Here is a 17,371-nt window from a genome sequence, read left to right as displayed (position 1 = left end):
AAGCCTCTGATGGGCACACATGTATCGATGCTATCGCTTTAGCAGCGCTATCGTCTGTCGCGCAGGTTTTCGGGGAGCCATTTTCGCTGCAGCTGAAACTCGTAAATTAAATAACTTAAAAATGTAAAAGAAATGCAATAAGTGATCAAAAAGATTAGAATAATAATGTGTGCATGTGTTTTAATAGTTTATCAGTGTTTTTGAATTGTTTTTTTAATGGTCGCGTTCGTCTTGTTGTTTGACCATCAGCATCACACATACAACATATACACACACATACATGCAAAAAATCAGAAAAATACATACGCCGAGTTTGTGTGTGTGTAAGCATTTAATTTAGTTAGAGAGTGCTGCAATAAATTATAATAGCCATAAACAGTGGCAGTGCGTGTAACAATAAATTGCAACACCCACAATAAGCCAACATAAATAAATTGATGAACTGACGCGGCGCTAGGTTCAACGCGCAACAAACATAGGCAGCAGAAGAGCGAGAGAGATAAGTGCCAACACCCCATGTTGATCGCGAGTGAGCAAATAAGCAACAACAACAACGAATTGTGAACTTGTGTGTGAGTGTGTGTGTGTTGGCGTTTGCATGCGTGTGTGTGTTTGTCGTCCTCAGTATAAACAAACGAGTGCAATTGAATTGTAATTGGCGTGCATTCAGCTGCGTGCGCGTCTGTGTGTGAGTGAAAGTAACAGTTACTCCACAACTGCAACAGTAAAATCAACTTGGCTTCCATTCATCGCATTTAATACGTCACAACTTACGCACTGAGCGTCCGTTATTTGGCCCAAACTTCAGCGAAACTTCTACTCCCCACTTCAATCACACAATGGGCAATTGTCTACGCACACAAAAACCGGACAACGACAAACCACATGCTGGCGATGTACGCAATCCGCTGGATGATCCCGGCGCCAGCATTGGTGTGGTCGGCGTCGGTGTGGGCGTGCCGCAAATAGCCATGCCCATGCCCGGACAGCCGGCGGAGCAGATACGTCCGGTGCCGCAGATACCCGAAAGCGATGCAGCCAATGCGAATGCCAAAATATTTGTCGCCCTCTACGACTACGATGCGCGCACAGACGAGGACTTGAGCTTCCGCAAGGGTGAGCACCTGGAGATACTGAATGACACACAGGTAAGTGAATCATAACGGTTCCAGCAATGTTGAGAAAGAGAGAGAGAGAGCACGCCCTGTGATAACAGTTTTACAGTTAAATATCTTATCGAACGAATATTAATAAAAAAAAATAAAACATTAATAGCATTCATCCAATTGGTTGCGCTCAGCCTTTTTCGCAGCTATGCATAAATTACAAGTTTATTTAAAAGTTCGTGAAAGCTTTAATTATTCGATTCATTGAAGCTGAAGCGAACGGCGCTGCATGCAATTTCATGTTTAATCATGTTTTTTTTTGTAGTCATGTTTTTATACCTGCTTTGACGTCACAAATGGTTGTTGTAACGACTTATCGATAACTCTCAACCGATTGTTCGATAATTTGATATGCTATCAACAGTTGTGTATAATTTGCCTGTACAACCTTGTATAAAAAATATTCTTGAATATTTTTAGATGTTATATGGCCAAAGCCATAATTTTCTTATCTACATTTGTTTTCTTGCCTTATTTTAAACGGTTTTTATGTTATTTTTTATTTTTCCCGATCCCGATATCTATTATCAAAAACTTATTGATTGTTTACAAAATTCAGTTTCTACTAGAAATCTATAATCATATTTCTGCGCTGCATTCCCAGCTTCAAGAAACTTCCTCAAGCTTATTTTATTATTTATTTACCTAGCACAGTTTGTGGTTTCATTTTCAGGTCTTAAATTACGGTATTTTCTCTATATTATCCACAATTTTAAGCCATGCGTCATGCGGCAGTTAGCCAAAAAGATCTCAGCTATAATTTGCAACTTTTTACTATGTTTTTTCGTTTTCTTCTGCTTTTGTTTTGCATTTTCCTACGCTGTTTGTTTCAATGTCATTTGCTTTTGGTGGTATTTTTTTATGTTTTGTTTTTTTTTTGAAAGCTGGCAGAAAACCAGACGCTGTAATTGCGGCCAACTCTGCCGCCACTTGCCACTTGCCACTTGCCACTTGAAACAGCAACTCATAAAACCAGCCGCCAACAAAACTCAAACTCCAACTTGAAATACCGACTGCACTTTGTATGCCCGCCTCGCAATTTTCGTAGCTGGCTGGTTTTTATTTTTCGTATGCATATACCCTTACTGAAGGGTATGATGAGTTCAATGTGCAGCAGGAGAACATTTGCTGTAGAAACGAAACTGAGTTACAACTTTTTGCATAGCTATCTATGGGAGAGAGAAAGAGAGAGAGAGCTCCGAGCAAGTTATTCTCAGTGGAGATGAAGGATGCATAGCATAGAGAAATAAAGAGAGAGAGAGAGAGAGAAAGGTCTGAGAAAGATATCCCTCTGTGGGTCCTTCTCGGACCTATCTCGTTCTATCTCTCTTTTTTTCTCCCTCTCTCTCTCCCACTCTCTCTCTCTCTCTCCCTCTCTCAGCTTCCCAGCTCCTAAGACTTTCTTTTATGCGTTGATCACAAGTCAAGTCAGTTTTTTATATATAATCAATATCATAAACTATCAAGAAGTATCTCTGAAAGGGCATACAAATATCGACAAGCCGCTCCTAAGTATAATTTCTGTTTGTTTTTGCCATTGGTTTATAATTAAAATGAAAAGCAACAACTGCAGCAGCTCCACTTGAGTAAAATATAAAAAACGAGATCAGACTGTCGCTAGCTGCTGTTGACATATTTTTGTTGGCATATTCTATGATTAGCCATGTGGAGGTTAGATTCCACCACACGCCACCCCACCCCACCCCAACCAGCCACCCACCCATCCATCCATTATCGTTCGGATTTCAGATGCCTTTAGATTGTGTCATGTGGCGCATTCAACTCTTGCACAGATAAATATTATGGCATGCATATTTAAAGCGTTTACGTCAGCACACAGCACAGCCATGACCACCTTAAGGAGGCGGTTGCCGGGGCGTGGCGGGGCAGTTGGCCAATTGCGGCCGCGCCTGGTCGCCTCGCTGACTGCTCAGACAAGTGGCGGCGCCTAAAGGCATGTCGTCCACCTTTGGCTGACGGCCAACAGTTGCGCTCACTCACTCACCATGGATGGGCCAAAAGGGGTTGGCGGATAAAATGTGCTGCAATATTTTTGGTAGCCCTGCTAATTGAACGCATCAAGATTTCTACCGAAGCCAACTCTCGCTCGCTCACTCGCTCGCTCCCTCTCTCCTCTCTCCTGCCTTCCCCCCTGGCAAGTAGAGTAATCAGCCAGCAGCTCTCGCTGCTGTTTCCGGTTGCGTTTAATTAACGTACAACTACAACAGCAGCAACAATTGCTTGCAGTACAGCAACAATCATACTTAAAAACAACAACAACAAACATGTAAGAGTACTCTAGTCGGGATGGAACGACTAGAAGTTACCCTGCAACCAGCGTCAGGCGGTCGTTAGCATCTTTCTGGTTGCATTCTGTAGGTGGAGGGGTGGTGGCGGGGAGGGGGGCAGGTGCCCAAAAATGAAACATTCTTGATATCTATTAACTATAAAATAATCGCATAATCGATTGTTATCGAACTTGCCTCAATTGAGGTTGTTATCGATTATTAAGAACTTGTTTAGTATATTAACTGCTTACTTCCGCCTGTTATACCCCTCTTGCGCCCGTTTGTAATGCAGGGTGTGCAAAAAGCTGCCCGGCTTCCTTTTGTTAACTTTTTTAACTTAACAACAACAACTTCGCACAGCTCAACGTCATGCATAGATATCAAAATAGTATGTTTAAATATTTTATGGGTGTGACGCCGCCGTCGTCTCTTCTTTTTCTTCTTCTGTGCATTGTCATTTGGCGAAGAAGCAGCGCTTAAACACCCAACACAGAAGACACACACACACACACGCACACACACACAACATGCACACAGCACACACTCATCTCGCTCAGAAACGTACACTCATTCGCACACACACACACACACACAAACACGCACACACACATGCACATGCAGTTTTGTCGCTTGCATATTGCACATTCTTTGCGTGTACAAGAAGAAGAAAAGACTGAAAAGACTGAAAGAAAAAAAAATGAGTCGCTTTCAAAACGCTTTTGGGCCCGACCGGAAGCTAAGTGAAACCCTTCAAGGATAATCAACTACAGACAGAGAGAGAGAGAGAGAGAGACTGAGAGAGAGAGAGAGAGAGAGAGAGAGAGAGAGAGAGAGAGAGAGAGAGAGAGAGAGAGAAAGAGAGATTACACGCTGACAACTTGCTTTTGTTTGCCTTTGCAGCCTCTTAGTCTGGGCTTATGTATGGGCTTTTAGTTCAATAGAAAAGTTCTAGATGATTATGTGTCAACTTTTAGAGCTAGAGAACATAAAAACTGATAATTAATTGCCAAGCGCAAGCCAAGGCAATGCAAAATTGTTGGGTTCTTAGATAACTTGCGAAATATATCTAAAAGTTCCGCTGAAAGTCTTAGGTACTTGTTCTAGCCCCAATCAAATTATACCTACACTTAAATCTCGACAGATTAGAATGAACCTCGAGTATTTCTTAGATAACTGTCTAGAAAGATACATCTCGAAGAGTTGAAAAAGTTATTGAAAGAAGTTAAAATCATTTTGAGCATTTTCTACCAACTGTAAAACCAAGTGAATGTCTGCATTTGGGTCAATGTCTTATCTACGAGCTACGCTAAGCCTTAAAATTCTTGAACCTAACTAGAACAGAAATCGATTTATATAAAACTCAAAAGTCCGAAATTTTGTCTTAAGCTGGCAACAAAAGAAAAACCGACTGGTAATTCACTTTCGAAGCGTATCTAAGAATAAAATCACTTTAATTTTCATTGGAAAAAAGGCGCACATAAACACAGATTGGTATACATATATGTATATATACATATATACATATGTATATATGCATGTGTGTTGTATATGCTTACAGTAGCTACCAAAAGGCAACAGCAAGCGATTATGAAATGCACTTGTAAAGCAAGGAGGGTGGGAGGAGAGAGGAGAAGAAGAGCGAGTTAGAAAGAGAGCGAGAGAGTAAAAGAAAATCAAAGTAAACAACAAATAAACAATGAACCCTAAAACTGTGCTGTGTGTGTGTGTATGTGTGTGTGTGCTGTGTTCATTGACCTTTCCACTGAGTTTATCGTGTGCCAGGCTAATGATAGCAAAAGGCACTTGACTCTGAGAGCAGGGCGGCGGGTCGAACAGCCGTGGGCGGGGGGCGGGGGTAGGGGAGTGTGGCAGTCGATGGTTATTGTCTATCAGATAGGAGAAGATATCGCTTGGCATACAACAAAATCAATTGCAATTAATTGTTTTGAATTTTGCTAAAATAAACTAGTTTTTGTCCTAAAACCTTCTGAATAGCTAACTGTTTCTGTTTTGCCCGCTTTTATCTAAGCCAAAGCCATGCACAAATTTGGCAAAAGCGAGTTTCGGTTAAAGTTGTTAATGTTGTTGGTCTTTAACAAAACCCCGGGCCCAGACATGGAAAGCGCGTTAGCAAAACCAAGCAAAAGAAATAATAAATAACAACAAGCAACAACCGATTGTATTAAGTTTTTAATTTAATTTTCGTTTTTTTCAACAACTTTTTCGTTATTTCATTTTTTCTTCATTTTTTTTTTTGTAACGAAGCGCAGCCAATGTGTGAATGGTAAATTGCACGAATATAAAGAGCACAATATGTAATAAAAATTGCAGACTGAAAAACAGTAAAGCAAATAAACAAAAGCAAGTAAAGTATTGGGTACGACTAGAAGGATACCCTGTAGAGAGCAGCAGTTGAGCTAAAAAGTCAAGTTTCTGTTAACCAAGTTTAAAGAATGAAGTTAACTAAGCTACGCTGGAAAGGCCGAGAAAAGCAAGCAAGATAGACGAAAATTTCAAGTTAAAATTAAATATAAATTCTGAATAAAATAAAATTACAAGACTTAGAGAAAAATTTGATATTGAAATTAAAAAAAAAAAAAAACCAGATAGAGAACAAATTTTAAATAAATACGAACACAAGTTAAATGGAGAAAAATTTTAAAATATAAATATATAATTTATAAGACTCATAAAAGTTTGTTGCTGCAACATTCCTTGAGTGAAAAATGTTTTCCATTCAAAAAATTACAGAAATGCCAATTTAACTGAGAAATAAAATTTACAGGAAATGGACTGCGCTCTTGACATGTTGTATGTAAAGTTCGTGTGCTAAAGCAGACAGAAAAAACACATATGCTCATTTTTTTTTTAAATTTGCAAACAGAGTATGCTGAAGCAGACATCATAAATTGAAGTTCATCTTAATCTTAGCACGCTTCAAACTAACACTTCCGCATTTCAGCTGCCAATGGGCATATGCTCGCTGCACGCGCTGTTTACAGGGTATTGCAAACAGAAAAAACCGTGGCTTGGCGTGTCTGCCTCCTCGCTGTTGTTGTTGTTGTTGTTTTAGACTGTTATTTTGCTGCTTTTGCTGCTGACTGGTTGCGTGAGTGCGCGATTTTTGCTGTAGCCCCAAACAGCTGGGCCCGTCATCGCCCACTGCAAATTGATAGTCGAACAACAATCGAGTCAAACTTTTATTACCCGCCCAGACAAATATGAACTCTGTGTCCAACTACTGCGTATGGCCAGCGACTATGCCGTCGGAGTATTGCCTCCAAAATGATATGGCATATATATATATATATATGGTATATATATGCATAACTCTCCATAGTGGCTGGCAAGCAATAAAAGACTGCGAAACACGTTTTTCAAACAGCGAAATGAAATTGTACGAATCTTAATTCATACGAAATTCGCGTTCGCTTTTTTATTTCACTCCTTGACGACAGCTAAGTTAATTATAGTTTCAGCTTTTGTGTGAAATGTTGTGTTGCTCGAATGCAACAATCACAACAACAACAATCACAACAACAACAATCACAACAACAACAATCATAACAAACACCTGGCCGCTAGAAAAGTTGTTTCCTAATTAATCACAAAATTGTTAAGCTTTTAGCAAAATAAATCAAATACGTTTGCTTGCGCAGTATTTCTGGCTTAAGCTTAAACAAAGACACAATTTTATTATAAATATATATATTTAACTAATATTTAAATGTCTTGGATTGTTATTATATTAAAATATTTGTATCGTTATTCACCAGCGAATACTATTTTTGATATATTTCTGACTAAGCCAAATGCACATTTCTCTTAAATTTATGTCAAACAATGCTTAAGTTTTGGCATATTAAATTCATTTATTCTACATCAAACTTTATGGCTTATAAATAATAAATCTATATGCAATTCGTCTTGTATAATCTTGTATAATCTCTCTAGCAAATATATTTAACTTTGTGGTTTGTAAATAATAAATTGACGTAAAGTAAACTGCAGCCTCTAGCTCAGCTTTAGTTATTAACTAATTTTAATTGGTGAGTCAGTTGTGTTTATTTCCCATGTCTGGCTCTATATAGTATATACAGATAAATATATATATATACATATATGAAGCACAATCCATGTTTGACGCCTATCGCACATTTGTATTAAAACCAATTCCCTTGATAACTAGCCACTTAACGAGTAGCTTTATCTTGTGCCTCTTTCTCCCTCCACATTATATGGTATTTATAATTTGGTTTAACTGTTTATCTGTAGCTTATTTAGTTTTATTGACGTATTGTTCATCATTTACAGGGTGACTGGTGGCTGGCGCGCAGCAAGAAGACGCGTCAAGAGGGATATATACCATCCAATTATGTGGCCAAATTGAAGTCTATCGAGGCAGAACCGTAAGTAACAAATAATTAACAGACTTATTAATTAAACAATTAGTATTTCAAACAATATTTGAAGGCATACGTAATGCAAATAAATCAACATAAATTGAATTTAATCCTAAATGAATCTGTGCACGCTCCCATCTATACGTGTGGTTTGTGTCTCTGCTAAATTCACGCGATGCTCAAAAGTATGCAGCAATTTCTTTGCCCACATCGCTGGGCAGCATTCAAATGATTTTTTTTTGTTTTTTTTTTTTTTTTAATAAAATTGACTTGAATTTGCATTTTGTATATAATTTGCATTCATTCATAATGTTTGTTATTTATGCTGCTGCCGGGCAATTGGCAAATTTCGTTATTATTTTTGTTGTGGTTGTTGCTGCTATAACAACAAATGTTTTGCATGTGACTTGTGCCTGGCGCCAAGTTGCGTTTAAATATGCTATTTGGTATATGACATGCATATTCATATCCAAAAAACCAACACTCAAAAACCATTAAAAAAATAAAAACAAAAACAAAACTAACTGACACAACAGCAACTGTTGGCTTTGATATTTGGCGGAATTTCAATGCGAAGATTTCCTTTTAAAAAAAAATATATATATATATATGAATATATAGAAAAAACTATAACAACTGTGTCAATTGTTTCATAAACAAAAAAGCAGCATAAATTTATTAACTGTTTTTTTTTTTTTTAAATTATTATTTTAGTGTTATTTAAAAAGTCGCTATAAAGAATTACACAAAAATTAGTAGGCTCAGCAGCGCGTTGAGCATTGCCATTTATGGATATTTAATGTGGCAAATTTTCCGCTGCTTACAATAATGTGAATTGATTGACATGTATTGATATATATACATATATATATATATATAACTGGCGGACCCTTGAATTTTGTTTAACCTGAAGTCATTGCCAATGGGTAGAAGGGATATAATTTGTTTTGTGCTAATGTGTGTAGCAGGCAAAAGGAAGCATAAGTATATATCGAGTCGAACCGTCTGTCTGCTTTTGAATAACTTAATTAGTTTCCAATATCTATTGAGCAGCCCTCGCAATAATTGTGTGTGTCTGTGTGTATGTGTGTGTGTGACATTAGCATTTCGACAAAGCAATTAAGATTTGATGAGCAACCTTTATGTGAACGAACAGGCAGCCAGTTACATATCAATTGTTTTTAACCAAATTGTAAACAGAGTTTCCGTTTACAGTCGTTCGACTATTAATTTATTTATTATTTTTAGTACTTTTATTTATGCTTCCTCCCGCTCATATTGATTTAACTAAATGTTCTGTTTGCCATTTAAACACGTTGATAATTAAACCGAACGCGTGTCAGTGTCAAGTGTAAATTGCCTTAAGAAAAAAAAATATAACTCATAGACTTGACCCAAATTTGTTGTTTGTAACTGATTTTAAAGCTCTTTAATTATGAAGGATTAACTTTGTGTGAGTGGTAGGGGGGGAGGGGGAGGGTTAGGGTTGAAGGTAGAGCCTTTTTCCTTCTGTGACACACATTCCTTGCCCCAGCCCCAGTGCAAGTCAGAGAAATGCAATACGAAAAAACCGAAAACGAAATGAAACTAAAGAGAGCTGCATAAATTAAGTGAAAGAGAGAGCTATACATAATCTAGAGAAAGAGCGATATATATATATATATATAGAGAGAGAGAGAGATATATACATATATATATATATATTTTAATAAATGGCCGTCTGCGTCTGGGCGTAGGGAAAAGTTCAAAAACCGGTAAATCGAACCAAAATACAATCACAAAAATCGTCATTAATTAAATTTATCTCAGCGCGCTGTTGTGCATAACGGTAAAACGGTGCCCAGAGGCAAACGCCTACCCCCGACCCTACCCCACCCCCCTTCTCTCTCCCACTCCCTCTGAGCCAGTTGAATTGACAAGCAGCATTTTGGTCAACAAGTGTTTAACAATGTTTTATTTTTGTTTTTGTTTTTGTTTTTGTTTTTATTTTTATTTGTATTTTATTTTTAATCAGGCAATGCCCTTAATGCCACGCCCATTGTTTATATTTGTAATGGAAATTTTTGCGACTTTTGCATTAGTTTTTTGCATTTCATGTGACATTTCCCAAGCATTTTTCAAGGCCAGCCAAACTCAAAGCTTGTTGGCCATATTATTTTGGCCTAATTGCGGCAAATTGTGGCCCGTTTTGGGCTGTTTTGTTGCCCGTTGCCTGCCTCTTGTTATCCATTTAATTGTATGCATAACTCAGCATTAAGTCTGGCAATTTCTTGTATTTATTTGCCGTGCAATAAATTGCATTTAACTGTAAGCTGCAGCATCCAAAGCTTTCTTCTCCTTAAACAGGCTGCACAATTTCATTTCTTTACCCAGTTTTTGTATACTTCTTTTTTTTTTGTTTAGCAAATTTACATTAAGTGCCGTGCAGCTTCTGAGAAGTGTGCCCCTTATTTCTGCTCATATTTTGTTGGTCATTGTCATTGCATAATTTAAACCTTCCTTTTAAGCACTCGTTAACTTGAATTTCTTTGATCAGTTTCTTTTTCGTGGGGGGAGGGGGCTCATCTTTATGCAAATGTTTCACACAAAATATTTGCGGCTACTTCCGCCTGGTCACGAGACTTTATTGAGAAAACTGGGTCTATGCATATTAATTGACTGCATTTGGAAATCTATTGCAAAAGCAGCGCCGGGAAATTGGGTAAAAGCCCATGCTAAGCTGCGCTTTAATTAATGCATAAATTTGGGCTTAAATTTCATTATAACTCATAAAAGAAAGTGTTTATTTCTTTCTGGAAACGCTTAACTCAAGAAACACTTAAATGATTTTCATGGGGGATTTTTGCTATATTATAATAAAGTGTTTTGTGTGTTTAAAATAAATGTGTTTATTTGTCCCATTATAAAGCCATGAAGCTTAAGGATGTTGCACAAAAAGGAATTGATAATAAAAACATGAAACTATAAAACTGACTGAAAGAAGCACAGTTAAAAATAGAAACAAGTTGTATGTACAAAATCTTTAAGGATGTGGCACAAAGGAGATTTGATGAGAGGAACACGGGACTATAAAAGGCTGAAAGCAGCACAGTTGAAAAAACGTTTAAGGATGTGGGACAAAAGCGAATTGGCAAACAAATGTCTTCAAAGATTAACGAAATGATATTGGTAAAGCCACAATGAGAGGAATCGTGATGGAGAGAAAAAAAGAGAGAGAGACAGAGAGAGTGTGTTAGTGAGAAAGAGAGGGAGAGACAAAGAGAGAGAATGTGAGTGAGCCAGACTTTTTCTGTTAGACAGAGAGAGAGAGAGAGTAGGGGGAGAGAAAGAGAGAGAATGTGAGTGAGCCAGACTTTTTCTGTTAGACAGAGAGAGAGAGAGAGAGAGTAGGCCAGAATTTTCTCCATGAGGCAGAGAGAAAAAGAGATCGAGTGAGACAGAGAATTATACAGAGAGTAGGACAAAGAGTGAGACAGAGACAGAAAGAGAAAGTCTTTCTGAGGCAATTTAAGACTTTTGTACAGAGAGAGAGAGATAGAGGAATCTATATGGAGTAGACAGCATAAAGTACTCGATAAGGTTTCCTACTTTGAATTCGGCAAGGTATATTTCAGCACATTATAGCCGCATCTCAATAAGCTCTTGCATGCCGCATGCCATATTCATAACGACCACTCGACTATAGGGTAGAGGGTGTGGTCTCAAAGCAGGTTCACATGTCAACAGCCAATTGGCAGCAATTCGTATGCATTCGATAACGATAGATGACCTGATAGTAGCTCCTCGACCTGCTCTGCTGTAGACCCGACACAAGTGTAACCTATGTAGGTCACACACAGCTGGAGGAAAGCACTACATAAAAAGGGTGGGGGACGGTTAGAGGGAGAGGCACATTAAACTGCAAATGACGTCAGCGATTTTAAGAGTTGACAGCGCAGAGACGAGGTTAAAACATGTTAAAATTCCCGTGAATTTTCATTGCCTCTTGTCATTTATAAATTCATATATATATATTTTTTTGGGGGAAATACCTGGTAGTTTGTCGCTTTCGTTTTTGTTGTCGTTTTTTATTCATTTTTTTTTTTTTTTGTTGACTTCCGTTGATGGGAAAAACTGCGCGAATTGCAAACTATTTGGCAATTGGCTAAGCGTTTGGGCCGTAAAATCACAAATGGCCATTATCTGGCCACATAAATCGCTAATAATACGCCGGCCCGTCTGACTGCCAATGAGCCCAATGCGCAGAAGGCGCATCCGAAAACACCAAAAACAAAAAAAATAAATAAAATCGGAAGTTCTATGGCGCATTGAACCCGCTTGCAAATTAGCACGAACCCAAGCGCCACCCACAAACCCCAAAAAAAACATATTAGAACAATTATGGCGCATAAATCTCAACAATAGAAACGTTGTCTATAGAGTATATGTTGTACACTTAACCCATTTGCAAAGGCTAAACAGGGTATAATGTTGTTTTTTTTTTTGCTAACGTAACAGGCAGAAGGAAGCATCTACCCTATAAAGTTTATATATTCTTGGTCAGCATCAGTAGCCGAGTCGATCTAGCCAGGTCTGTCTGTCTGTCCATTTGTCTGTACTTCTGTCAAAGGTCCTCCTAGTACTGAAATTCGTGTAAGTTTTCGATAATCGATAACTTATCCAGTTTCCAAGCAATCGATAAAATCTATTAGATATAGAGTTCCCAAATTTGACTTCTATTTATCATTTTAAAGCTATGGCGCATTTGATGTTGGCAGAAGAGGCTACAGGGTATCCCCTAGTCGGCAACTCCCGACTAAAGCACTCTTTTTTTTATCGTTTTAATAGGCGGCAAACGTTTCAATTGAAATGCGAAACTTACGCAAGTGCAAGCTCAAATTCAAATCTACAATTAACAATTGCTATTGTTGTTGTTTTCTTTTTGTTGCTATCCATCTGATAGCTGCCTAGTTAGACGATCCAATTGATGCGTGTTTGCGTTTTTATTTTGTATACACACACATATATATATATATATATATATATATATATTTAATATGTTTGTGAGCGAACCTCATCTTCCGACATGGAAGGCGACGCCAGACTCGGCTGCTGTTTTTTTTTACTCATTTTTTTTTCGCTTTTAGTTGCTTTGAAATTGTCGCAGCGAAATTTTGTTTTTATTTTTCTTTTTTTTTTTTTTTTTTGTTTAGCCAAATTTCAATGTCAGTGGCACTCAACTCTCATGTGCATATTAATGGCTTTATTTAATTGTTTAGTTCCGATCGAACTGCATACGCTTTTTGCCTTTTGCGCCACATGTGACAATTGTGGGGCTAAGTTGAAAAATCCCAGCTCGAATCGCGTTCACTGGGTCTAGAGCATTTATCCTACTCTATTTTCTGTACACACAGCTCGCTTGAAGAGCTGCTAATTAGCTGCCTAAATGCTGTCAATACGATATTTGTAAGCATTACTCATAATTGCCGTGATTTATTGTTACAATATTGTGAATATATCTATGTTATAAGTCATGATCGCAAACGTATAGTAATTTGACTGTTTTTTTTTCTGTGCTTCTTTTAAACAACCGCTTTTTTCCCATTTAAGCTGAGATATTACTTTGCGGAAATAAATATCCCAGCGCTGTATCGACTCCCCCGTTATGCCTATATAGGGAAATTCGGAAGGGATGTCAGGGAATCGGGTTAAAATTCATGTTCAAATAGCTTTGGGAGGATTTATTTGTAACGTGTTACGGGAGAGGCCGTGGTATACCCGCTAGTATCATATATATATATATTTATATAGGCAAAAGTATATTTATGAAAGGGAAATTCGCAAGACAAGTCAAAGGAAATTCGTAACGAAAATCCTTTCGAAGAAAATTAAAAAATTAATAACAAAGTATAGAGATGGCCGAACCTTAATATGTATATTGGTTTATAGAAATAATCGATGCAATTTAAGTGAACGAATCCCTCAAAATAAAAAGAGAAAATGGCAGCCAGTCTGTAAATTCTTAAGTCTGTCTCAAATCTTTTCATGTCAGCTATCTAGATCTAGATTTAGCACGCAATCAGTTAGCTTTTATTTATTGGCCAATATTTACGTTAAATATCATAAATAAATGATTTTTAATGTTCGTTTACAATTTTGTGTCTATTGCAATTGTTTTTGTTATTGAACATGAAACAAAATGTCATCGAACTGTTGGGATATTGTTGTTTTTGTTGTTGCTCGGCTTGATTATGGATTGCGTGTCTGCCTTTTTTTCTTCATATTTTTCATATACCAACGAGCTATACTACATATATAAATACGTTTTAATTCAATTTTGTTTCTTTCGATTCATGTTGGGCTGTTTTGTATTCGCAAACGTTGATGACGAACTGTTCAATTATATGTGGCATGTTAACAACAACTCAATAGAATACAACAGCAACAACTGTGAGGGAAAAAAAAACAACAAACAATTGTTTAAATATTTTGCCAGAAGATACGCGGGCAATGCTCTACGAGGAGGTCAAAAATAATGTTTTATGCATAATATTTATAAATATTTTCACAAACTCAGCAATTTAAATGATTCGCAATGCCAAACTTTTAATTGGGTTTTCACATGACTTTTGTGGAAATATGTCGCAGGAAGTTCGAAAATTTCCAAATTAAATGTTCGCCAGCGGAGCTAATTAATAGATTAACTTAACGATTTTATGAGCTTTTAATGCATAAACTACGATTTTCGACTGACAGTCGCCAAATTGATTGCAATTGAGCTGTCTTAATTTGTCAAGAGTTTCGTATTACAGTTACGAATGCACTTTGTTAATCAATTTGGAGGCTTTAATTTTGTATTTTTTTTTTTTTGTGTCCAGAATTTGCATTCAGTTTTGGCATTTAATTCGCTTTTTATTGCTTTCCTGATGGCCTTTACACGCGTTCCGATAATTATGGCGGGCAATAGACCTGCGTCAACCAACTGTAGTTTTACGATCGATTAATTTATAGCATATGCGTCATAAAACTACGAGTATCTAGTAGCTAACGTTTTATGCCCACTTGTTACTCGGCTTCTTATGGGGCATATATAGTTTTTGACTAACTAATCCAAAAGAAAACTAAAGTATCGATAGACACCTCCTAGAAAACTCAAACTCATAAGACATTGATCTAACTTTTGTGAACCAAGTCATTTTTGCATTTATCGAGATAGCTGGTAAACTATCGATACTATTTCGAATTGATAATTTCGTCAGTCGATTGCAACCGCGGTACTATCGATTTTTTCAAATATTTTACATGATCTTAACACTCTTCTATTTCGAGACAGCTAAAAACCTATCGATATTGAACTACAAGTTTTATCAGCCGATAGACGCAATATTATCGATATTTTGGACATTTATCATCATTTATCCACCCGATTGTCGATACTATCAAGGGCTTTCAATATATAATCGATGTTTGCAATCGTAGTGCCAATTATTTGATTAGTTTGTAATCTATTGTTGCGATTAGAGGCAAGCGACAGTATTTAAAAACAAAAGGTTTTTAGATCAATTAGTAATCGATTTGTTATCGATTTTCCATCATATATATTGGATAGTTTACTATTAATTTTAATTTAAACGAACTAATTTATATTGTTTATTGATCTGATCCTCTTAACTTATAATTCTTCTCTTTGTTTCTTTTCTAGGTAAGTAAAATGCATGAAAAACACGATTAATTAAAAATCTGGAACACTTTTGGCATCACGTATTTAATTGAACGGGTAACTAACTCCGCTGACTCATATAATTTCTGATATATTCATATGCGTTTATTCTATATTTAACTATATTTAATTATATCAATTTATTACGGTTGTCGCATGCACTTGCGGCCAGAACTTGTGTTATCATAAATTTTCGCCTGAAAACGTGTATCGATTAATATGCCTGAGACGGCCTAAGCTCAATCATGTTTTTGTTTTTTAGCATTCCTTAACAATTACGAGTTCAATAGCGTTCACAAGAACTCAACAGTTGGCATTTAAAGCGCATAATTTCAATTTCAGTGTTGCGTATATTTTTTATATAAAAAAAAAGAAGAAAAATTGCGAGCGACAAAATGTCAAACAACAATAAGCAGCAAGTTAATTATATTAAACTGATCTTTACAATCAACGCACTTTATGACTAATTACACAGGTAATTGTAAAATAAAGTAAACTCATTTATCTTGTCAGCACCTGTTAAGAGAGCCTCAAAATGGACAGTAAAAAAAAAAAACAAAAAAAAAAGAGACAGCTTCTTCGCAAGCTGCTGTTGTCTCTCTTCTGTATTAGAAGAGCACACAAATCGGATATCAGCTGTTGTTGTTGTTGTTGTTGTTTTTTAGAGTGCACTGAGTGAGATCTTACCATTGCGGGCAACTTCTTGTCAAAGCAGCGTATAAGAGACAAAAGCGACAAAAGAGCGCAAAACTCACGCATACAAAGCCAAAAGCTGGGCTCCAATTGCGCTCGAAGCACACATAGACACATACACACACACATGCTGCTGCTGCTGCTGCTGTCGCTGTGTGTGCGTGTGCGTGTGTGTGTGTGTGTGTGTGTGTAAGTAAGACTTACCGCCGCAGCGTCGTTTCGTGCGCTTTAAAACCTTTCTATAAAAATTTCATAAACGTATCAGTTGTCTGCGAAGCGGTGCACAAAACGGACGTCACACGGAAGGTGGCAAAACTTAACAAACAACAAAAAATAATAATAATAATATTAATAAGAAATACAAAATATCGTGTGTGAAGCATAACATTTATATAGGAAATTAAATTTCAAACGCCAGCCTCAATTACTTATTGTGTATTTAACGTCGCGTTTTTTTCTGTTTTCTGCAACATTTTGTAGACACAATTTGGACATTTGAAAATCGCTGGCAACACAATTGATTATATATAAACTTGTTGCACGAGAGCGCGCGCGCGGCATGTTCGCATACATTTAGCAGCGACTGTTTTTCTTTGTTCAACAGTGGCTCCAAACTACGTACGTACGTAGATTCGTGTCTCTTTCTCTCGGTGTGTGTGTGCGCGCGCGTGTGTGTGTGTGTGTGTGTGTGTTTAAGTGCATTTACACTGTGATATGGAGCAGCAGCGCTGGCGTCTTGGCAACATTTCATAGCTTAGCTACATGTTGCTGCAACAAACTACGAAAGGTAGAGATCGAGAATTGAAGCGCACAAAATGTTAACAAAGTGGCAAAAGCAACAACAGCAACAAGCAACACCCTCGTCAGCATGTTTATTGTTGTTTGTTCGTTTGCTGTTGTTGTTATTCTTGTTGTTGTTGTTGTTGTTGTTATCTGTTTTGCCGCTTTGTCAAGTTGCGCGCTGGCGCAGAACTTTCTATTTTCTTTGCTGTTTCGTGCTGTGCTTTTTATCTTATAGCTGTATAAGCTGAAGATACAAATACAAATACACATACATATACACATCTATATGTACCTATATATATATCTTTTTGTAGCCTTTAGAATTTCAATGAATGAATT

General features: G+C 37.1%; 1 protein-coding gene across 3 annotated transcripts in view; it reads left to right on the top strand.

The window, feature by feature from the left end:
• The first annotated feature begins 47 nt into the window (after positions 1-47).
• LOC115762213 (tyrosine-protein kinase Src42A) overlaps positions 48-17,371 on the top strand; it is a 53,426-nt gene continuing 36,102 nt past the window's right edge. For 2 of the 3 annotated variants that reach the window (XM_030704347.1, XM_030704346.1), the window contains exons 1-2: positions 49-1,148; positions 7,769-7,863. In XM_030704347.1, coding sequence (XP_030560207.1) covers positions 840-1,148; positions 7,769-7,863 — 404 coding nt within the window. In that variant the 5' untranslated portion in view covers positions 49-839. Of the gene's footprint in view, positions 1,149-7,768; positions 7,864-17,371 lie in introns of all 3 variants that reach the window. The other variant, XM_030704345.1, reaches the window with a different exon arrangement.

The sequence above is a fragment of the Drosophila novamexicana genome, unplaced genomic scaffold (genome assembly GCF_003285875.2).
Source record: "Drosophila novamexicana strain 15010-1031.04,08,12 unplaced genomic scaffold, DnovRS2.1 tig00000564-arrow-pilon, whole genome shotgun sequence".
Lineage (NCBI taxonomy): Eukaryota > Metazoa > Arthropoda > Insecta > Diptera > Drosophilidae > Drosophila > Drosophila novamexicana.
Note: the sequence above shows the minus strand (reverse complement) of the source record. Positions and strands in the feature narration are given on the sequence as shown.